This window comes from Cyprinus carpio, chromosome B25, assembly GCF_018340385.1.
Source record: "Cyprinus carpio isolate SPL01 chromosome B25, ASM1834038v1, whole genome shotgun sequence".
In the NCBI taxonomy this organism is placed as follows: Eukaryota; Metazoa; Chordata; class Actinopteri; order Cypriniformes; family Cyprinidae; genus Cyprinus; species Cyprinus carpio.
Genome location: NC_056621.1, coordinates 24,379,860 through 24,404,650, shown reverse-complemented (window position 1 = coordinate 24,404,650; position 24,791 = coordinate 24,379,860). Strand labels below are relative to the sequence as shown.

At 35.0% G+C, this 24,791-nt stretch overlaps 1 protein-coding gene across 1 annotated transcript; it reads right to left on the bottom strand.

The window, feature by feature from the left end:
• Positions 1-1,188: 1,188 nt before the first annotated feature.
• Positions 1,189-24,076, bottom strand: LOC122142446. Its single transcript, XM_042753214.1, has 3 exons — positions 23,874-24,076; positions 7,700-7,908; positions 1,189-1,787 (listed from the first exon to the last, which is right to left on the bottom strand). The coding sequence occupies exons 1-3, from the start codon at positions 24,057-24,059 to the stop codon at positions 1,502-1,504; spliced, it is 681 nt and encodes a 226-aa protein (XP_042609148.1). The 5' UTR covers positions 24,060-24,076; the 3' UTR covers positions 1,189-1,501.
• Positions 24,077-24,791: the final 715 nt, after the last annotated feature.

Genomic DNA, 24,791 nt, shown 5'->3' with positions numbered 1-24,791 from the left:
TCACAGATAAATTTAAAGAATAGGAGTGAAAGCAATGTACAAAATTGTTTGTAGAACTATGCTGGGAAACTGTCTGGACAAGGTGATCCTTTATTTGGTATGTGATAAAGTGCTTTTGTGTTTCTTGAACGCATAACGGTTTTTCTAATTGTTCTGATTGCATTTGTGATACCTGCAGCATGGTTACATCCCACAGCAAAGATTCCACTTTTTCCAATGATGCATTCTGGTCTGTAGTATAGAGTTTTGAGTAATATAACCAAAATAAATAATTTCAGAGGCATTTTGAGTTATATTGCCTGATTGATTTGTAATAGATGTAATGATTGATTTTTTTTTTTCAGTTTGCTGCTTTTAATTGTGTTGCCAAGTCACCGTATCCAGTCTCTTATCTTATTGTTCTGGTAGTTATAAAACTAGATTGTCCTTTAACTTACTTTTAACTGTGCCTAGATCATACTCTGAGTTTGGTAAAACTGCCTTTTCTTGTTATGCACCTAGATTATGGAATGAAATGCAGAGTATTTTGATGCTAGACATGCCCCCATCTTAAAATATTTTTAGAAACCTTTTGGTGTCTTATTTGAAAGAATCATGTTCTTGTTTTACTTAACATTTATATATTTTGTTCGTTTTGAGTGCTGGACAGGACTTTTTTGTATTGTCTTGAAATATTTGTGTGTGAACCTTTGTGTGCTGCAATTTTGGCCAGGACTCCCTGGTAGAAGAGATTTTTTTTGTTTTTTTTATCTCAATGGGATTAATCCTGGTAAAATATAGGATAAATTTGCCATTTTTTTCTCCAAATGCATATTGCTGTTGTCCGAGCTTGAGTATTTGCTCAAATTTTAGTTAGTTTGTTTATTATTTTATTTAATTCTTCTTTACTTCTGAGTTCTCCCCTCTAATTATTTATCTGAAAAACTTTCCTTTTAATTGTAACATTAAGTTGATAGATTTTACAGTCTAAATATTAAAGTTAGAGCAGTGTGCCTTTCACAGGAAGAGCAAGTTATTCTGCAACTTTTATTTGGAATATATTTGAAAACTTGAATTGGAAAAAAAGAAAAGAAAAGAGTAATTTAAGTCTATGAATCATATAAATTTGATCTGCTTGTCTGTAGTGAACCCGGCCGAATACCAATAAAACTTATTATAGCAAAGAGTAACTTAGGAGTGGTGTGTTGATGCTTTTTCCATACAGCCTTTTAATTGAGTGTCAAATCATTGAACAAGTTGTTGAAAAACATGTTGCAAAATTTCTGTACAATTTACACAGGATATAATTTTCTCAAAGATATACATGTATCTCAAGTCTTGGCAAACTATGTCACACTTGCACCAGCAAAAAAACAAAAACAACAAGAAAACCTATAATCAAACCAGGTTTAAATGACTTTAAATGTTTCCCCACATAAAGGAACGTTACCTTACAAAAGGTTAGATGGCAATTTAAAATTAGACATTGGCTATATACTAATAAGAGTGTTGCATTCACAACTCAAGGCTTGCTTTCTAGGGTGGCCTCATCAAAAAGACTAAGCAAGTTCTTCGGCTCAAAGTTACTTTTATCAGACAGTTCAGCAATGATCCAGCTTCTCTCTCGGCTGCAGGGTGAGTCTGTGATACTGTGCTGGGAGCTGTGATGAATCGGGCTCAAGCTGCTGCTGGAATGGATTCTGGAGGGAGAGTGCGTGTACTTGCTGTGCAATGATGTGTGTGTGTCATTGATCTGCGTGTTTGGCAGTGGCGTAGAAGTACTGCCAACAGATATGCATTCCTGGACACTGTACAAAGAAAACAGAAGATCAAAAATGTAGAAAGTTGATTTTTGCATTTTCTGAAGAAAATGTGGGTGAAGCTAGTCTGTGCAAAACTCACCACCATGATCTTAGCATGCTGTATAGTACTGATAACAGTGATGCAATTGGTTGCTAAGGTGCATGGTTCCACTTTTTTATGAACACCAGAATCAAGGATTCCATCAGCATAAAAAGCCTCAAGGATACTATATCAAGCATTTCTGGGAATGTGACTTATTTTGTATGAAAGTAATCATAAAGCTATTATAAATTATTGTAAATGACTGCACTGACTGTAGAATAAAATGACAGCACATTTTCCCTGATCACATTTTTCTATGACCCTGCAGTGTATAGAAAATTCCACCAATCAAAGCATCACTGTATTCACCTAAACTGATTTATTTTTGATAATCTGATATATTTGAAAATCTGTAATATTTCACAAACCATTTTACATTCTAAATATAGACCAGTAATTCTCAACCTTTTTTTGGGCCAGCACCACCCTATCCATCATCCAGGTCCTTTAGTGTCCCCCACACAAACAAGGTATAAATGTCTTTCCTGAATAGTAATGCTGCTTATTGATGTGTTTTAACAACAACAAGTATTATTTATTTATGTACATTCTACTACTTTGGCCTATTGTGTGCCGAAATGTGAAAACATACAACTTGGACACTAGATGGTGCTATGGGTTATTTTCATTGCACAATAGCCTAGCCCAGTGGTTCTTAATCCTGGTACTGAGGACTGCCCCCCACTCTGCACATTTTCAATGTTTCCCTTATTTGACTCACCTGATTGAGATCATCAGCTTGTTAGGAGAGAGCTCCATGAACTGAACTTAGTGTATCAGATAAGGGAGACACAAAATGTACAGAGTGAGGGTCCCCAGGACCAGGATTAAGAACCACTGGCCTAGCCTGCATACAGCTACACAAGGAAGTGTGTGTGTGTGTGAGAGAGAGAGAGAGAGAGAGAGAGAGAGAGAGAGAGAGAGAGAGAGAGAGAGAGAGAGAGAGAGAGAGAGAGAGAGAGAGAGAGAGAGAGAGAGAGAGAGAGAGAGAGAGAGAGAGAGAGAGAGAGAGAGAGAGAGAGAGAGAGAGAGAGAGAGAGAGGAGAGAGAGAGAGAAGGACGCGACAGCACTGATTCATTTCCGCTATTTGCGAAATTACAGTCTGACAGAAAGATTTGAAATTATTTTGATTTAGTACCAAGGGTGTTGGCTTTGTGATTGTTGTGACGTTTCTAGGGTGGTGATTGCTGGTGCATTGCCATTTTGTTGCTTGCTGTTATAATTATAAAGTAAAAATAACGTCTATATTATATTTTGGATTCTGAGGTCTTTGCATTTTAAAGCCTGTAGTACCTCCATAAACTAATTCAAATGATCAGTTTTCCTCCTGTGTAAAACCAGTTCTCTTCTCCTAATCTGATTGTAGGAAAAAAGTATTTTAGAATTTAAATAGATTGTACATCAGTAATTACACTAGTGAAAAATAAATATAATAAAATGATTTGAAATATATTTATATCATGCTAAGAACATACTAAATACATTTACATATTTATGTACTTGATAAAAATACCCTGCAACTGTACTTTTAGTATACTAAACTGATATACCTACATTGTAACAACTAATTTTGTACTTTATGCACTTTAATTCTGTGGAAGCAGTGATGAAGTCCAACTAAAGACACTGAAATATATTTGATTGTGCTAAAGTAGAACTATTGGAAGTATACTTCAGGTACACTTTAAATATCTTGCATTTAAAGACCGACATAAAGACAAATATCATACAATTCTCATCAGTAGTGACATTAAAACACATTTTAGCCTTAATATTAAGAAATGTGCATTGTGCACAAGTAGTACTCCAAATAAAGTTTAATTATAACTTTTATATTAGTAAGTCTCAAGCAATACATCAGTAAATATGTAAATAGATTTGAACTACTTAGTATGAAAAATGTATTTTAAATATATTACTTTTTTACTAGGGAAAGCATTTGATATTGAAGAAAAACAATCTGCATTTGCAGCTTAAGAAAGCAACCACTGGCCTGTTACAGAAAGCTAGATGAACAAACTCTCTGAACAGAACAGAAAAATTTTTGACACTATCGACCACAACATTCTTTTGAGTAGACTACAAAATTATGTTGACATTAGTGGAATTGCATTGGCATGGTTTATATCTTTCTTATCTGACTGTCATCAATTCGTAGCAGTGAATGAAGAAGTATCATATAGATCACAAGTACAGTATGGAGTACAACAAGGCTCAGTACTAGGACTGCTGCTTTTCCCACTTTACATGTTACCCTTGGGAGATATCAACAGGAAACATAGTGTTAGCTTTCACTGCTGTGTTGATGATACTCAGCTCTATATTTCTTTGCGGCCCGACGAAACATACCAATTTGCAAAACTAACCTATGCTCTCAATGTCAAATGCAGAAATGTTAATTTATGCATTCATGACCTCAAGGTTAGATTATTGTAATGCTTTAGATTACTGTAATGATTTCAAAACTCTGGCCATTTCGGGAGTCAGACACACTCTGTCAAGTTTAAATCTAGATTAAAGACCCAACTCTTTAACCTTGCATGTACATTACACACTATCACATTTCTATAAAGGATTTTTAGGCTGCATTAATTAGGTCAACTGAAACCGGGTACACTTCCCATAAAACCCTATGTACTCGTTACATTGTTAAGAAGAATGGAATCTACACTAATATTAGTCTGTTTCACTCTTATTTCGAGGTCACTGTTTCCACCCAGATCCAGTTTGTTTCCAGACCAGATGGTCACTGTAGCCACCCAGATCCAGTCCATATTCAGACCAGATGGTGGATCACCACCTAGAGATGACCTCTACAGCCCTGAATGTCAGCGGAGACCATGTCAACTTGATGAGCCCTAGAGACTCAACTTTCATCACATAAATGTCGACTTAAAAAATCTGAAGTCATTCAACCCCTATTTAGGATACAATATATATAATTCATATAAAATAAATAGCAACAAAATGCTTTCATTGTGAACTGCTTTAATTTGGAGCGAGAGAGAGAGAGAGAGAAAGAGAGAGTAAGTGGCTTTATTGCATTAGATATAGGGCTGTGCGATGCGATTAATCGAAATCGAATCGCAATCGCGATTTGAGACGTTGCGGTTTTCTAATTGCAAAAGCCTGCGATGTGGATGTGATATTACTCTGTACCAGAGCATATGCATGACTGCCAGCCTTGAGTGATAGTCTTACTAACCTATAGAGTGAGCGCACCTCCGTTCTCCCCAATCAGCACTGCTCTAGCCAACTACGTAAATGCCCACCATTTAAAAAAAAAAACAAACAGAAAGAAGGAGAGAGAGAGAGTGGGATTATGGCGTCTACAGGGTCAGATCAATAGTTAGGCAAATTAAAACTAAAGAAAAACGTTATGTAACTTAAGCTTCAAAACGACAGACAACGAACAAAAAAGGTAATTTGCAAGAGCTGCTTCACAATGCATATCGAGCTCCCTTTCGGTTCTGTTTTCAGTACTGGAAAATAAAAGATACATTCTTAGATGTTTTGTTTGTACATGTACGTTATCTCACACATTTTATCTCCCCAACAGATTAATTTGAAATAAGTTTATAATGCATGCTTGCTATTCCCAATTCTGAAGACCGCACACACAGCCTATGTCTCTGAATGCTACTCATACTCGCTCCTCTCTTTCTCACGCAGTGCGAATCCCGCGTCACGGACGAGCCGTTCACATTTGCCGCTCTTACACATCCTGTTTCATAATGCTCGGTTATATTTGCGCACGGCCCTGCACCGCAAATCTCCACGAGCGCATCTGGCAGTATGGATGAGGCTTGACGCACACGCGCAACTTGCATCGACTCGCGCCTGGCTCCGCGTTTAAAGCAAATGAAAATTTAGTCTAACTGCTTGCTAATTTAACTTGGATTAAATGAAACATTCATATTATGTTTTTTGTATTTATATTTTCATATATATATTTATATATATATATATATATATATATATATATATATATATATATATACTATATATATATATATATATATATATATATTTTTTTTTTTTTTTTTTTTCAGGGATGATGTTATGAAGCAGTTTGGTAAAGTCTGCTATTTGTGTTGCATTGAAAGAGACACAACTAAGATTATTTATTAAATCTGCTCATGGTTTCCATTACTTTGTCTCCTATTTCCTGCTCTTACCCTGCCTCTGAGTGGCTCTTAGGAAACAGTTAATGAATGTGGTGGATTCCAGACAAAATGCAGTGATAACTGGTTTTGGGTAACAATATCAGACATCAGACATAGATCTACTGTACATTAAATGGTTTTATATACTAGACAAATGTGTTCGGAGGGGATCTGGTTTAAAAAAAATATATAAATAAAATTAATGTACTGTTAGAATTTTTAAAGGGGTCATATGACATTGCTATAAATAACATTATTTTGTGTATTTGGCGTAATGCAATATGTTTATGCTGTTTAAGGTTAAAAAAAAAAATATTTTCGACACTGTACGTTATTGTTGCTCCTCTATGCCCTGCCTCTGTGAAACGTGTCAATTTTTACAAAGCTCATCGTTCTGAAAAGTGAGGTGTATGCTGATTGGCCAGCTATCCAGTGCATTGTGATTGGCCGAATTCCTCAAGCATGTGATGGAAATGTTACGCCCCTTAACATACTGTTATGCCGAGTACCCCGGCGCGACGAGACAAAACCAATAAAACCCATTACAAACAAGGCATTTGTAGCATCCAGTGAGCACATAATTAATAATTATAATGACTTATACTGTTTTTTTTTTTTTTTTTTATGCACTGTGTTGTGTATTGCGCTGTGTAAACATAAAACCATGTCTGCATTTGCGATCAGAAAAATGACAAACAATAAGCGCTACTCTACACTGCTCAAAACTCGCGTTTGAATCATCAGTGGCAAATTCTTTAAATATTTAAATGTACTTGCAGGCTGAGAAGCACCAGACTGTCCTTGCAAAGTTGGAACGGCCCCACTTTATAGAAACAGACACTGGCATTGTAGGCTACTCTTTCAGGAAATAGTCCTCGTCCTCTGTAAAATGCACTGCACACATCTGAATATTTGGGTTGAACTGTTTTGGAACAGTTTTGTAAATGCAACTTAACCACTGATTTCTAGTTGTGTCCTCTTTTGGAAGGCCAGACAAAGTTATTTCACTTTCACAATGAAACACACAGCGTCTCCACAACATGGTGCCGGCGGCAACAGCGAGAATAAAAGTTACCCCTTCTTTCTTTGCATGAACATTTGGGCGGCGTTATGTAAATCTTCCCAAATCGTGACGTAGACGTGGGGGCATGTTAGAATGAGCCGTTTTAGGAGGGTGTGGTTGACTCTTAACTTTCATAAAGAATATCTCTTTGGATTTGAGGATATTATTTGAGACTTTAGTCTTTGCAACTTTACAGATCTTCTTTATGCACCAAGAGCTTGTAACACTCCAAAGAGAAAGGAAAATTTGAAATCGCATCATATGGAGCAAAACTCAGGAGTTATTATAACCCATGGAATATAAAGTTGTTTCAGTGTTTGAGGATAAAATGGCAAATGGTGATAGAAAATGTGAATTGGAGTGAAGAAAAGTGTTATGGAGTGTTTAATTCTTTTATAGTCTAATAAATCAGTTAATAAAAAAACTTTATAATACAGCTGATAATATACATGGATACGGAATGCTAGAACATATATCTTGTGTGTTGCTTTCATCCACTCAATGACAGGGATACGGCAAATATGCAAATACAAACTTTAACCCAGAATTTAGAAATGTACAGTGTGTCATTTGCGTGCATTGTACCTGTGGGTGAATGTAGGAGAGTGTTCAGGATCGTCTGGAGGGAACACATAGTCAGGAATGGGGCTTTCTGAGTCGGAGTAAATGTTACTTATGTCTGCATCCCTCTCCCACCTCTCTCTTGGAGGAGTACCGGTTGATGAGGTCTCATAAACAGAGGTAAACAACAGATTGAGAGAGGATATGAAATTCCATCCGGCTGTAAGCAGGGACTGTTGGAGGAAAACAAAACATACTTCAATGAGCTCTTAAGGTCTGTTCACACATTGTACAAACAATCTCTTGTGAATAATTTTCCACTAAATTAATCCAATGACACAAAGGGTTGATATATTTTCTAATAGGAAAATAATTTAAAAAACATAAAACAACAACAACAATAATAAAAAACTAACTGACTCACTTTACAATTGAAGTGTATAGAGGAAAGACTACAGTACCAAATAAAAATGAGTTAAAATACAAAATGACCACACTTTATAAGTATCAAAAAGTTTAGAAAGAACGGTCAAAAGATATACACGTTGAAAGAATACTTTATAATATCCCATAATTTTTTCAAAAGCACTGGCTGACTGGATGATGTAAATTATAATGTAATGTAAATAATACGTTGATTAATTCACAGATAAATCAAATAAATTGTAGACAGTGGCATGTCTAGATTTTTTTGAAAAGGGTGGCCAATCTAAGATTCAGGCTCATTTAAGGGTGACATGAGGTATAATCCAATTTCCTGCTAATTTTCAATTATATATTTGATGTTGGACTTCAATTTACCTTGTAATAGAATTATATAAAATTAGAAATACATATTTATGTTGCGCTCTGTCATGCGCATGCATGGTGAAATCTTTTACGTTTACAGTGGCTTTCTTGCTGCTAAAACAAACTGTTTGCCAAACTGAAACAAGTGCATTAATTTCAGTTCATAATAATGTAGAATCCACTGGGAAATGAATGTAATAGAACCTGACTAGGGGTGGGGGATATGAGCTAAAATTCATATCACGATATTTTACACTGTCCAGGTGATATCGATATTATATTGCGATATGAGGAAAAAAAATTAAAGGCAAAATATTTTAACCTTATATAACTAGAAAAAGTGAGGGATTGACCTGAAAAGGTTTTTTTTTATTTTTTTTTATTATTGTGCCATTGCTTTTCTCAAAAAGTGCAAACGTGCAACATGAGGTAGGCCTGTATGAATTAAATTAATTTGAATAAATAATTTGAATGTTTTAACACATAGGCTACTGTATTCCTGTGATCAAAGCTGAATTTTTGAGCATCATTACTCCAGTCTTCAGTGTCACATGATCCATCAGAAATCATTCTAATATGTTGATTTGCTGCTCAGTAACCATTTCTGATTATTATCAATGTTTTTTAAACGTTTGTGCTGCTTAATATTTTTGAGGAAATAATTTTTTTCACAATTCTCTTATATTTGAATATTTGAAATGGTCCTTTGTGTCAGAGCACTGGGAGTTCATCAGAAATACGTAGAATGGGGCATCAGTTTACTGTCATGATTTGTTGGGTCACATCGGACTGCTCGCGTCTGGTGTAGACACATTGTTTTGATATTTGTGAATCTTAAGTAGTAATTGCATAGGAAGATGTTACCACCTGCTGGGCATTGCTGCCTGTCGCACCTCCTCCAGTGCTTATGGGTCAGCTGCAGAAACCACCATTCACTAACATTTCGCTCCTTTAATTCTGGAACATCTCCTGGTGGTGGAGCAGTGACAGGGACGTCTCCCTGTCACCCCCCCTGCAGCTGTTGTCTGGGGTTAGGTGTTCTTCCCCCAACACCTTTCTTTCCTCCTCAGACAGAGCTAAAAGCTACCTTTCTCTGCCTCCTCTGCCAGATCCCTTGTTGCCCTCCTTAACCTCCCTCCGTTCACTCCTGCTTCCCTCAAGAGGCGTATGGTTGACAACCCAAGGAAACCTCGGCATCCGACCCTCCACTGGGTAGATGTTTCGTCTTCCAGCCAGCCTCCCGGCACTCAGCAGCGAGTTCTGAGTACCTGGCCTTCTTCCGTTCGAAGGCTGACTCGATTTCCCTCCTCCAGTGGTACAGTAAACTCAATGAGGTGTATCGATCTTGCCTTGGTTGACCACACCACTATGTCTGGCCGGAGAGGTGGTGGTTATCTCCGTTGGGAACCGGAGCTGCCTGTCCAGGTCGACCCTCATATTCCACTCCTGGTTGGGGGAGAAGGGCCTTGCTGTTTCTCTTGATCTGTTGCTTCTCCTTACCCCTCCTTCCGACACAAAGATGGTGGGATCCTCTGCTGGTGGTGGTTGTTTGCTATCCTGTCGACACTCCTCCAGTACTTCGGCTAGCTTTCTCAGGACCTGATCGTGGCGCCATCTGTAGCGTCCCTGTGAGAGAACGATCTTACAGCCTGACAAAATGTGCTGGAGACTTGCGTTGGGGGCATTGCAGAGTACACAGGATTCTTCATTCCCAAACCACTGTTGGAGGTTCCGAGGGCAGGGAAGCGTGTCGTAGGTTGAACGGATGAGGAAGCTAAGTCTTGCCTGTGGGATCTTCCACACGTCTGACCAACTGATGTTCTGGTTCATGATTCCCTCCCAGGTTGTCCAGCTTCCTTGTCGACCCTGCGACACGGCCTTGATTTTGTAGCGATCTTCCTCCATCCTCGTCACCTCTGCTACCACCATCTCCTTCCTTTGCTTGCGATTGGACTTGGAACAAAAGCATGGCGTCTCTCCCCATCCTAGCCCTGCTCTTCCTGCCTGAACTCTGCCCATGATCTCCCGGTGTTGTAGTCGACTGTCAGCTTGATCGACCTCAGTTTGGGCATTCCACTTGCGGCCGGTAGTAACCTTAACATTTGCGTTCCTCACTGACTCGTCTGTGGACTCCCTCAGCTCGAGAACCAACCTGGTCTTTTCCTGCATGTAGCCCAACTGTATGGACTGTAGTGGCAGCTGCAGCATGTTTTTTTCCAGAGAGACCGGTTTCAGATAGGCACCGTGGCAACCCCAACCACTTTCGGATGAATGAGTTGGCTTTTCCATCCATCTTACTTATGGTTGATGAGGGAATCTCTCACCTCATTTTCAGGGGCCACATTACCCTCCTGTAGAGTGTAAACTGGTAGCACCAGACCTTATACTTCCCAGGGAGTTGGCTTTGATCGATCCTTGCCAGTCCGTCAGAGAGCTGCTTCATGACGGTTTTCCCCATATTTGTGAATCTTAAGTATATTCATAATCTGCTTTACATTTACCTGGCACTGGAAGTCCTTTCACAAACTTGTAACTTACATGCTTAGAGCAGAACCATGCATCGTTCATTTATACTGTATTTCTACATGGCTCCCTGCCATACAATTCTGATTCTTCAATCGCGCCATCTAGTGGTCTGTTATTGATACAACCACAACTGCTACAACTGATAAAGGGGCGCTCAAGCGGGTACTGTGAGTCATGTTGAGGTAATTAAAATGTCAAATCAATATTTTGCGTTCAATTATTTACTTAACAGACAAGTTACCGCATGATAAGCAGGACAATTACGCAATGTAGTCTTTATCACCCTGCAGAGGTTTCTTTTGCAAAATAATCTGCTGACTGTACACTATCCCTCAGACTTGCCACGCCCCCCAGTTTGGGCAAAGAGTACAGAAGACAAAGAGGCAAAACTCTGATGCTTTTTGGGTAACAGCCACTAGGTGGCACTTCGGTAGCGCGGCCGCCATTTTGGGGTGAAAATTCCAACTGAATAACAGGACAGATAGACAGAAATAGACAGAATAATAACGAAAGTGAAGTCAAAGTGGAATAAAAGAATGCAATGTTGGGCAATCCACTGCAAAAACTATCAGTATGACAGTAAGAATATTGGATTTAATTGTTTTGCAATAGACTGTGAAAGGTAATTGGTGTGACAGATGCAAATATTTTCTTTGTTTTTTTTTGGGACGTAGTGTTGTCAAAAGACCCGGTACTTCGGTACCAAGTCGGTACTAAAAAAATGAAAATGTCACGGTACCAGGTTTCTTTAAGAACCGGTGGTACAGAGTACCCGGTCAACCCGGTTCTTGACGCATACAGCGCTATGATTTCCGCGAAGCAGAAAACGCGGACGGAATCTTAAAATCCAGTCATGAAAATTAAACTTACATTTTAATATGGACAGTCACGGAATTTGTCAAAGTTAGCATAAATTAATCAAATCAAATCTCCATATGGACCAGTATCTGTAAATGTTAAGCGCAAAAGTTGGTTGAAATATGAATCCTGCATGTTCTGCGCATCTTTGTGTGAATGAATGAATGAATGAATGAATGAATGAATGAATGGCAGAGACGTGCGGGTTTGTTTACTACATAGACTGAAGCGCATGACGTAAAAACATCACAAGAACTGTTCTGAGTCACTTCACAAGCATTTTACCATTTCATTTGAGTAAAACCAGTGTCAATTTAAAGGTATTCACTTGCAACCCAGGGTTTCCCACACATTGATTTATTACAATATCAAAACTGACCGCCACAAATAGATTTTCCAAAAGGCTTTAACTTCACTGAATAAACATGAGCACTGCACGTTTAAAAATCAAAAACCGATTTGGGTGTTTTTATATCACTGTATTTCAGAAGGAAACCGACTGTATTTAGAAAATTTTCGATTTCATTTTGCATGTAATGCTTGACAAGGCAGCGTTTGTGAGCTCAGCGTTACCGGAGAATCCTGTATCTCTACTGCTCTTAAAGCACCTCCTGCTGGCAGAAAATGAATTTGCATATATATGTATATTATGGGGGCGGGGGAGTGCCGCCAAAATTAGGGTGTAAGGCTGTGGGAAACACTGCAACCCGTCAAAATAAAATTTTTACATAAAGGCATTGTGCTAGTAATATTGCAATTATTTAGTAGAATGTATGTGATACTGCTACTACTGTTGAAAAAATTTATAATTTTTTTTTTAAAGAAATAAATCACACAATATTTCTTTCATGTTTTAATTTTAATAGCAAATCCCTTTTTTTAACAAAAAATAAAATGTGTTTAAATCTCATTAATTAAAAGACAAATTAAATTTGGATGAAACTTGTTTACTGTTTTTCATAATTATATTACTTGTAGAAAAACTTTAAACACAATTGTAAATAAGTATAAAGAATGGCATTGGTTTTATTTTTAGTGATAAAAAGTTTTTTTTTTTTTATTAGCATATTTTTGTGTTTTGCTTTGGTACCGGAATTGGTACCGAGAACCGTGGATTTTCACTGGTATCGGTACCGAATACTGAAATTTCGGTACCGTGACAACACTAGTGGGACGTAGTGCTGTTTTATGCACCTGTTAACTTAAATGATTTTAAGTCTAGTAGTTAACTTAAATCCTTGTAGGAACTGCAGGTCCTAGCCATAGAAACCATAATAATGATTTATGTGGATATGACACTAAGTAATAAGCTTATGCAACCTTATACATTTACAATTACTTACTATATTATTACGTACTATTACTCCACTAGGTCTGAAATATACAGTAGGTGGACATCCAAAACGTTGCTTCTACCGCCGCTCGTACCGCCGCCGCGGCGTCTGCAAAGTGCATTTGCAGCTTTTGACCGCTGAGTGGCACTTTAATTACAAGTTTTCAAACAAGCGCATCAAAGCACATTTTCGCAAATAGACGACAGCTTTGCCTCGCTGATGTGTTACATTTGACGGCTGCAGTCAGGGAAAATGAAAGAAAAACACTATAGTTAAAACATTTAATATTCACAGATGAAAGTTTGGTAATTATGAAGTTATGTGCAATTCTTAGAACTCTGCTTGAACTAGAATTCAAGCAGGATAAATGTCAAGCCTGTGCCTGTGCTTATATTTTCTCTAAGCTACAAAGTATTACACCATATTTTAGATTTGACACATTTAATAGGTGTGCAGTATTATTTATATAATATGAATTATGTGTTATATTATTCAAAATAAATTGTGGTTTACTTTGCATCAGAGCTTTAAAAGTGGTAGCCTATTTTAGTCAGCTTGGCTACATGGATTTATATGCAAAATGTCAATATTCTCATATATTAGGCCTATATTTTAATTTATATTTTAAAATTCCTTTAATAAAACAACATGCATTTTTGTTATTCGTTACCTGTCCTTTATTTTGACAGACAACTTCTTGGGAAAATATATTTGTCTGTACACTGATTAAGAAATTGTTGCGTGTTTTATAAATTATTTTCTTTGTTTTAGTAAAACGTGAGGCACTGTATAATTTCATTCCCATTATTGAAGCCTAATTAAAACAAGAAATGAATAAATTAAACCTGCACGATTTAGCTAAATCATTGAAAGTCTAAAGAATAGACGGATTAATAAAACGTTCTCATTTTTAAACTCAAGTTCTCTCATTATAATCAACAAAATACACACAATGTAAATAAGAGCTTCATTAATTGACAACTTCAGTGATTTTAAAGGGAGCCTTCTTTACTTGCTTTCATATAATTTAAGTAAAAAAATAAAATTGCAGCCGCATTTAAATGCGGGTGTGTAAATTTGTCTGCTTGCAAGATTTGCGCAGCGCGAGTCATGCTGAGTGCACGCGCAGCATTTATTCTTATTTGTTTTATCTTCATTACAAATCTTGTTTGGTTTTATTTTGGATAATTGCATGTAAAAAATAATTTACGTTGTAATGCATATGCAAAATGTGAATTATTATTCATATTCAAGTGTTTGTGCGAAAATTATTAATGCGCATGCAGGACAGGGAGGCGCCCTCTAGATCACTTAAAATTGTGGTGTCTCACATACATGAGAAATATATCTACAGAAAGCTTTAAATGTCTTTCAAACGAATCAATTCAAAACGAAAGCATTATGTAATCTGTGAAGGTTGTATTTCTCTTTAAAGGCGCGTCCATGTGGATAAAGTCAGCACTGTGAATTTCATCTTGCAGCCGACAAGAAAACATTTGTTTATCAATAAATAATTAAAATGTCTCCTTTTTTACAATTATTGGGCTACTTCTGCCTGTGCTTTGTGGCAAACTTAATGCATGTGCTTGAGCGCAGAATATATTAAGGTTCATTATAGATTATAGATGTAAATTTAATATAAACCTCTGATTAGTTGAATAATGACAAATGAAGGACTAGTAACTAGAAAAATCTTACGTGGGGGGCAGACCTATTAAATACCCTCTAGACATCTCTGTTAAAGCTTTTAAAGCATTTTATACATTAAAATTTGTTACTGTGGGTTAACAGTAATTATAATTATTATATACTTAGGAACAGAGTCTGGGCCTAATCTAGGCTATCCAGGGTATTTTATTTTAATTTATTTTCATTGCATCTGAAAATGACTTTGTGCAGCACATTCACTTCGCACGCTCAACCTGCCTCGCGCGTTGCTCAGCTGTGGACGATTTCAAAATGTTTAATATAAAGGTTGATGTCCCATTTTATGCAGGAATTGTTCATTTAAAAAAAAAAAAAAAAAATCTAATTATATTGTTAGTCTAAATGAACTTGTTAACAATATAATTAGAACTATTTAACATGCACTGTGACATTTTACCCTTTTTAACTTATAAACTCTTTGAGATTTTAAAGTCAGTTTAATAGTATTGAAGTTCAAGTTTAAAAAAAAAAGGTTTTAATTGCTTAAATTATTTCTATGAATTGATAATATGTTATCAGGTTTTAATTGCTTAAATTATTTCTATGAATTAATAATATGTTATCAGGTTTTAACTGCTTAAATTATTTCTATGAATTAATAATATGTTATCATGTTTATTCTTGTAGATAATAAGTGTTTATTCTTTAAGAAAATAAGAGAAAAAATAAGGGACGATCCAAATATTATTCATATTTGTTTTGCTTCACCTATTTATGTAGGCTACAATTATAAAAAATAAATAAATAAAAAAATAAAATAATTAATTAAATAAATAAATAAAAAAATAAAAAAGTGAATTAGGTATGAGTAATTTTGTCGTTTATAGAATTGTGACTTTAAAGGTTAGTGATTTAGGAGGTGAAAATACTGTGAAATTACAAATGTTATGGGATTTTAAAGCATAACAACTGAAGGTCTGTGAAACGTTAGCCAATAAAGCATTTTTTTTTAAAACAATGGCACTTAAAGTTTTGAACTAAAATATTATTTCAACCATATAGCCTGTGAATAAACAAAAACATACTTTTCAATGAAAGAACACTGAGAGAGTGTAGGTTGCTTCTGGTGTTTGGATTTGTACTTCAATATAATGAGGTCCAAGTTTAGGAATAGCCAACACGGTTTCTCTCTCTCTCTCTCTCTCTCTCTCTCTCTCTCTCTCTCTTTCTCTCTCCATTTTAACTCTCTATATAACAGCATTAACTTACAATGAAATACATCTTCCTTCAGGTAGACTGAATGTTTTTCTGTCTTGCTAAATGTTGGGCTCATGATCAGTAAGTTGTATTCGCTCAAATTGATTTAGTTAAATCAAAACTTGCGGACTGCTGCTGTGAAGCGCGAGTCCCGGAGCTGTGAAGCTGACGGAGGACTCCGCTTGGTCTTAAAGCCTTCCGCAAACGCCACGTTCACAAATAGCAATGATTTTCGTAAAATAATGATTAATTATCAATTGATAATTTGTAATTATTTTGGTCTAGTGTTAATTATAATATGGGCTGCGGGAAAATAATGAATCAAAAGTGTAGGTCTGCTGTGAGTGCAGGCATGTTTCACCCCAGTAACATGACAACACACCGTTCTTCACAGCCAAAAAACAGACCAAATTCAGTTCAGCTGGAGGGGGTTGGGGGGTAGTTCTGTATAGCTTGTGGGGGTCGAGATAAAGGTGTGAATCTCTTGGTCTTTCATATGCACAGTGTCTTATGAGGGTATCAAACTTGCAGAACAGGTTTAGATATGACGATTGCCTCGTCATTTTGGTTTTAGGGCAACTTTGAAGAAAGATTTTGATCCACTTCAAATGTTGACTACTGTATAGCGCAATATAGTTTATTGGTTATTATAACTTAATTTCAGAGGTAGTTGCCTTAACTCAAATAAATAAATAAATAAATAAATAAATAAATAAATAAATAAATAAATAAAATAAATTCGCAAACTGTTGCGTTAATTTTATTTTGTTTCGTCTAAACAATATTTTTTTAGACTATGAAATATAAATTCTCACAGAATTCTCTTTATGTTTTTCTAAATCCCAAACAGAGTCCAGACATCAGTATGATCCATCTATGATGTTTTATAGGCTTTTTTAGATTTGGGAATACACATGCGTTACAGACATGACAAAAACATTTTTGGAGTTTTTGGAAACATTATTATTATAATTATTATTATTATTATTTTTTTTGTAGCGTATTTACAATGCACAAACCAGAAGCAACAATATCTGCAGAGAAGGGTTGGCCATTCTCAAAACATAAAATATCAATTTTATTTAAATTTTCGTTTTTCTGTTTCAGAGGAAAAAACAGTGTTAAAGCATCTCTCCACTGCAGACCGTTCTGAAAGAAGAATTTATGCAAACACGTATAAAATGCTTTAAAAGCTTTAACAGAGATGTCTAGAGGGTATTTAATAGGTCTGCCCCCCACGTAAGATTTTTCTAGTTACTAGCCGTTCATTTGTCATTATTCAACTAATCGCAGGTTTATATTAAATTTACATCTATAATCCATAATGAGCCTTAATATATTCTGCGCTCAAGCACATGCATTAAGTTTGCCACAAAGCACAGGCAGAAGTAGCCCAATAATTGTAAAAAAGGAGACATTTTAATTATTTATTAATAAACATTATTTTTTTTCTTGTCGACTGCAAGATGAAATTCACAGTGCTGACTTTATCCACATGGACTCGCCTTTAAAGAGAAATACAACCTTCACAGATTACATAATGCTTTCGTTCTGAATTGATTCGTTTAAAAAAACATTTCAAGCTTTCTGCTGATATATTTCTCATGTATGTGAGACACCACAATTTTAAGTTTATTCATTATCAGGAAAAAATTCAAGTGATCTAGAGGGCGCCTCCCTGTCCTGCATGCGCATTAATAATTATCATACAAACACTTGAATATGAATAATTATTCACATTTTGCATATGCATTACAACGTAAATTATTTTTTACATGCAATTATCCAAAATAAAACAAAACAAGAGTTGTAATGAAGATAAAACAAATAAGAATAAATGCTGCGCGTGCACTCAGCATGACTCGCGCCGCGCAAATCTTGCAAGCAGACAAATTTACACACCTGCATTTAAATGCGGCTGCAATTTAATTTTTTTACTTAAATTATATGAAAGCAAGTAAAGAAGGCTCCCTTTAAAATCACTGAAGTTGTCAATTAATGAAGCTCTTATATACATCGTGTGTATTTTGTTGATTATAATGAGAGAACTTGAGTTTAAAAATGAGAACGTTTTATTAATCCGTCCATTCTTTAGACATTCAATGATTTAGCTAAATCGTGCAGGTTTAATTTATTCGTTTCTTGTTTTAATGAGGCCTAAATAATAGGAACGAAATTATACAGTGCCTCACGTTTTACTAAAATAAAGAAAATAATTTATAAAACACGCAACAATTTCTTAATCAGTGTACAGACAAATATATTTTCCCAAGAAGTTGTCTGTCGAAATAAAGGACAGGTAACGAATAACAAAAATGCATGTTGTTTTATTAAAGGATCCTTAAATATAAATTAAAATATAGGCCTAATATATGAGAATATTGACATTTTGCATATTAATCCTTTTTTTTTTTAAACTTGAACTTCAATACTATTAAACAGACTTTAAAATCTCAAGGAGTTTATAAGTAAAAAGGGTAAAATGTCACAGTGCATGTTAAATAGGCTAGTTCTAATTATATTGTTAACAAGTTCATTTAGACTAACAATATAATTCGATTTTTTTTTTTTTTTTAAATGAGCAATTCCTGTATAAAATGGGACATCAACCTTTATATTAAACATTATGAAATCGTCCACAGCTGAGCAACGCGCGAGGCAGGTTGAGCGTGCGAAGTGAATGTGCTGCACAAAGTCATTTTCAGATACAATAAAAATAAAAAAATAAAAAACCCTGGATAGCCTAGATTAGGCCCAGACTCTGTTCCTAACTATATAATAATTATAATTACTGTTAACCCACAGCAACAAATTTTAACCGATTAATCGCCTATTTTCGTTTGCTGCATTTTTTATTTATTTATTTATTTTTAAACAGGCTAAAAATAAATTAAGTTTGTGAGAGGAAAAAAATATATATATAAGTAATGTATAAGTTGCATTTTATTACATTCAGAAATAATAATGGCTGGCCTAATAATGTTATAATGTGCCAACAGGATATTTTTAGTTCCCTTCACTTTACAACAAATCCTTTAAATTTAACAAATTTATCAGAATAGAACAAGAATTTAAAATATTGAATTCTAATGGATAAATTAAATTGCAGTATATAATAATATAGGCTTAGCTATAAACAAACAAAAAAAATAAATGAATAATAATTTAAAGTGAACCATAAGGTAAGGTTGGGCTCTCATTTGGGAGAAATCCATACGTTTCCATATTCGTGATGTTGCCTATTTCAAGCTTAACTATTATTCATTAGGTGAAACAGGCTTTGTAGTTCACGCATGTTTCAGTATCAACGAAAAAAATAAATAATAATAATTCATAATTAGCAAAAATATGCCAAAGTGGACCGCTGCTCGCGGCGAATGGTACGGTGAACGGCTACTGTTTACAATGAATGTGCGTGAGGCACCAGCGCGATCAAACAGCTGAAACAGAAAATACTCAATTTTTGGTCACACAGTAAAGGCATAATTCAAAAATGCAAAGTGTTAGCAGTTTGAAAAATCAAGAATAATAACAGATTTAATAATAATTAATGCTAAATGCTGGACCGTTCTCATTTCGATCTGCAAATGGAACCTGAAGGATTTTTTTTAAACCAAGAATGAACCGAAATGAAAACATTTAGCTTTTTATCCGTATATATAGGCCTTATATTTAATGACTGTTTAATAACAATAGCAAGCATAAGATCCTTTGTGTAAAGGTCTTCTTTTAATTTTTTTAATTTAGCCTAAGACTATCCTACATTTTGAAATTAACTCACTGTACATTTTTTAATGGTTTTTAAAGATGGTACAATGTTATATCAAAATGTTATTGTTGTTTTACCTCCTCCTTTTATCTCATTTTACAATTACATTCAGTTCGCAATCCGTCCCTTTGCGCCACCTGGCGGTAGTTTCGCGAATGAATTTAACATGCGACTGGCTTGCAGTTAGGTACGCGCGGCGGTAGTACCCATTTTGGTTGTCTACCATCTGTATATTGTACATGTGCATGTGATCAGCTAGAGACAAAAAAGAAGGAAAATCTGACCATGCCCCAAGCACTTATTATTAAAAAAATATATCTTATATTGTAAAAATACATACTGCCCTGTAAAAAACAAAAGCAGCATTTAGTAATCATGACAACAATATAATAATATATTATAATAAAGTACTATAATATATTATAGTAAAGTATATAGAATTATTATTATTATTAAAGTATCTGCCCAAAATTTGGAAACAACAATGATTTTGAAATAACTTCTGCTCATCAAGGCTGAATTTATTTGATCAAAATAAAGTGAGAGAGAAAAAAAAAAATGTTATTCCTGTGATGCAAAGCAGAATATTCTTCATCGTTATAGAAATCATTACAATTTATTTTACTCTCAAGAAACATTTCTGATTATTATCAATGTTGAAAACAATTGTGCTGCTTCATATTTTGTGTGGAAATGATGATGCACTTTATTTTTCAGGATTTTATGATGAATATGAATTTGAATGAACAGCATTTATTTGAAAAAATTCAAATTTGAATAATTCAATTTTTAATGCATTTATTAAATAGAAATCATTTTAAATGTCTTCACTCACTTTGTCACTTTCATGCATGATGAATAAAATTATTAATTTCTCTCTTTTTTACATCTTATACAAATGTTTGAGTGGTATCATTGTTTCCACAAAATATTAAGCAGCAAAACCTTTTCTAACATTTATAATAATGAGAAATGTTTCTTGAGTAGCAAATCAGCATATTAGAATGATTTCTGAAGGATTATGTGACACTGAAACTTCTTTGTAAACAACAACAGATTAATAAATGTTTCTAATGATGAATGTTGCATTCCCAAATGCAAATAAAAGCGGCTCAAGCCAAGCGCAGCACTAACAGTGAATCACAACTAAAAACAGTACTGTAACAGCAGACACGTACCGCGTCACACTACAGCCTATTATATAATTACAACACAACCGTTGTGAATTTTATGACAGCACTACTAGGGGTGTAATGATTCATTGATATGGATTGATACATCGATACAATGTCTGACGATACGATGCATCGATGCCACACGTAAAATATCGATATCTGTAATATAAATAGGCACCTTATTTGGCACTTTCCAGATTTTCACATAATGTCCGTCTATGCATTACCGCCAACGCGTACATTCTCGCTCAAAGTCAGGGATCAAGACTCGGTATTAGGACTGCTCAAAGGCACACAATGCTCGGGATTGTTTGTGGAACAGTCGAGCGCTGTGCGAGAAGTTTTCAGCGCACACATCTGTGCTTGGTTCTTAAAGTGAAAGCAAACTAATAATAAATCTAATGCTGTCAAAGAAAAATACAGGTGCTCACTGCTCCTGACTAAATAAACTTTGTAAAATCAAAAATGATTCATCTATATTTAATTTATACAGTGAAGACTATGCAGTTATTTTACATTTGATTACTACATTACCATACCTTAAAATGTATTTTAGACTGAGCTGAAAACCTGAAAAGCAGTTTATTTAACTGTTTTAAAGTTTATTGAACTTGTCTTTGTTGTATTGTATTTATTTTCTGCTATTTCTCATTATTTGGTTACCTGTAGAAAAGATTTTTAGCACTGAGCCCATAGTAGCAGCCGGAATTGTTTTTTTTTTTTTTTTTTTATTTATTTTTTTTATTTATTATTAAAAAAAAAAAAAAAAATGTGTAGGCCTATTTTTTTATTGTGAATGTCCCAATTGAGGTACACAATGTGAAAATTTCAGATAAATGTACATTTTATATATTTTGGTTGCATTTGTGAGTTAATAAAAATGTAGATGGTTGTTTAAAATAGATGTATAATATCAAAATATCGATATACTTCTGTATCGAATCAAATCGTAATCGTATCGTAGAATTTTTAGAGGTATCGGCAAATATCGTATCACTGGGTATGAGAATCGATATCGAATTGTATCGTGACGAACCATCCGATTTACACCCCTAAGCACTACCAATCTCAAATTCTCACCGACATTCATAAAAAGTCACCAGGTCAAGTAAAACATTTCAGTTCTTATTCTGCTCGCGTTTGGCACTTTGAATCATTTGAATGCTTTGAACTGTCCTGCAGATGGCGCCACAAGCTCATGCAGCGCTCTTAGGACCATTCTGCCCGTGATGTTTCTTTTCTACGGAAAAATCACATCTCTGATATATATATATATATATATATATATATATATATATATATATATATATATATATATATATAGTTTACAGTCTTCCTTTTACGGACATTACTATAATACAATACTGCAAAAACAGTTTACTGTCCAGCTGTTATATTCCTGTTATATATTTATTGTCCAACATTCATAATTTTTCTTTCTTTAATTTAATTTCATATGTCAGTATTAAATCAGTGTTTATAATGTTAACAATTGAAATTAAAATATCTTCAACCAAAACTGACATGGTTTCTAGAGAGCAAAATGTTTTGTGAAAAAAGGGAAGACTTTAAAATAAATTATTGTAAAATAAACTGTTAAAGGGATTTGATGATCACTAGTCTAGTGATTGAACGTTATTGTTGTCATCGTTCAGGCTGTATTTCAGCTTTAATGTACGTTTTTTTAAACAAGGCAGTTGATATTTGCCATAGCGACAGCTAGAATCTAGTGGAGTGCCGAGTCAATTTCACCCCAAAACGGCGAAAGAGTAGGGCTGCTGCTGGGCGCTGCTGTTGCAATGGAATGTTCTATTGGCTTTCACTTCTTGTCAGTTTAAGTTCTTTGGTTTGGAAACCAATGGAGTAGGTGATTTGTGATCTATTAATTTGGTCTGTTACGATGCTCTATGTGTTTGATTACTAATGTCTGTGTAGTACGGCGTTGCACACAGAGGACACAAATGTTAAACCTTGACTCTTTATTGTCATTTGTGTTAAAATTTGCAAAGCGTACCGAAATAAACAAAACTATATAAATAGAAAATTTGCCTTACCGCCACCTATTTCTCAAATGGACCATTAACACTCTATCTACAATCTCAATTAGGAATGTCAATGGTCCACTTGAGAGATAGGTGCGGTAATGCACTTATAAGTCTGTGATCCGCCATAAAGCAAGCAAGAAGAAGAGGATGCCTCAGACGCCTGCTGCTGTGAAGCATGTTCACAAGAGTTGTAACAGTTCGGACATTGTGTGAATCAGAGGTAAAAAAAAAAAAAAAAATATATATATATAAATACTGTTCAGTTTCTTGCACAGACTGATCGTTTTGTGTCTTTACACATCAATGTATCATCACGAGCCGCAGGGTTTAATTTGGATTTGTCTGTGCATGTTTTTTTTTTTACTCTCACAGATTATGTTACCATTGCCAAGCATTGTATGACTGAGAGACTGCAACGGCTGAAGTTCCAAAATCATTATTTGTGTTCTACTGAGGATACAAAGTCACCTTCATCTTGGATGCCCTGGGAGTAAGCAGATAAACATCAAATTTTCATTTTTGGGTGAACTATCCCTTTAACACCTTATCAGATGTTCATCTGCCCAGAAAAGCATGATTTGGACAACTTTACAGCTCAGAAACATTTTAATAATTTTTTTATGTAAGTGCTTCAACAAAAACTACACTGGAGTTTTTAAACTATCCAGTACACTTTCACTATATACTATATGTACATTACTACTTTTTTGAGTTGAAACTATTTTTGGTGGTAACGGACAGCATGTCACTGAGCTTATTATGGAGCAAATAACCCAGAATAATAAATGTGATTCTTACCTGACTCCAGTGGAATAAGGACAGAAAGCTCTCAATGATGCAGAGGGAAAGCTGTCGTCTCCACTTGCGTTTACACACAGAGGGCAGAGAGAGCAACTGCTGTGCTGTAGCTCTTTTGCAGGTCTCTGGGTTTAGCATTAGCCGTAGCATATATTGCATGTCTTCTGAAAGTGCTGAAACACACATTTACACCATCAAATGCTAGCAACATAGGGCTGAACTAATTGACTAAATAAATAATTTCAGTTTTTCTGTTTTTTGGCAAAAACTTAATACAGATTGTGTTTAATTTTAATGTATGCAAACAGTATAACATTTCATGTTTCCCTTTTTTGTCATAAAATTATTGTCTCGCCATAGCTAAACCATTTTATATATCAAAAATCTGTTTGGTGACGAACACATAAATCTACTAGGACGATGATGAATCCACTATTTCAAAGTTCACTGCATGCTAGGGGTCTTCTTGGGTCCTAAAATATGTACCTGCCCTAAGTCGCCCTAAATCACTTCCTACCCAAACTCGAGGTTCGTAAATGAATAAAATAAATAAATAAATAAAATGATCCGACACAGACCCAATAAAATTAGACCAGAGTCCAACTGATGGCAGTTTTTTCAAACCTGACAAAGTAAAAGCAGCAACATCTACACAGCCTGGATTGCAGTGGCAAGTGGTCATGTTTTCAAACACGGTTATGTCAGAAACCAAAATCAGAGGCAACAAGAAACACCACAGCACGTGTAATTTAACAGTATGCCCATCTTCAATGAAATTCATTCTCTGATTTTTCTTTGTAACATTTAGGTTAGCTATACATTTTAGCTATACACAAATATGCTTTCTGTGGATTTTCACAAATTATTTTGTATGAGAGGAAAAAAAAAGAAGAGAAAAATTATATATATATATATATA

Coding starts and splice junctions, on each gene's coding strand:
- LOC122142446 (XM_042753214.1), bottom strand. CDS start 24,059: ATGTGTGTTTCAGCACTTTCAGAAGACATGCAATATATGCTACGGCTA. Junction 7,909..23,873: donor CCTTATTCCACTGGAGTCAG/GTAAGAATCACA, acceptor TTCCTCCAACAG/TCCCTGCTTACAGCCGGATG. Junction 1,788..7,699: donor TCTCCTACATTCACCCACAG/GTACAATGCACG, acceptor TTCTTTGTACAG/TGTCCAGGAATGCATATCTG.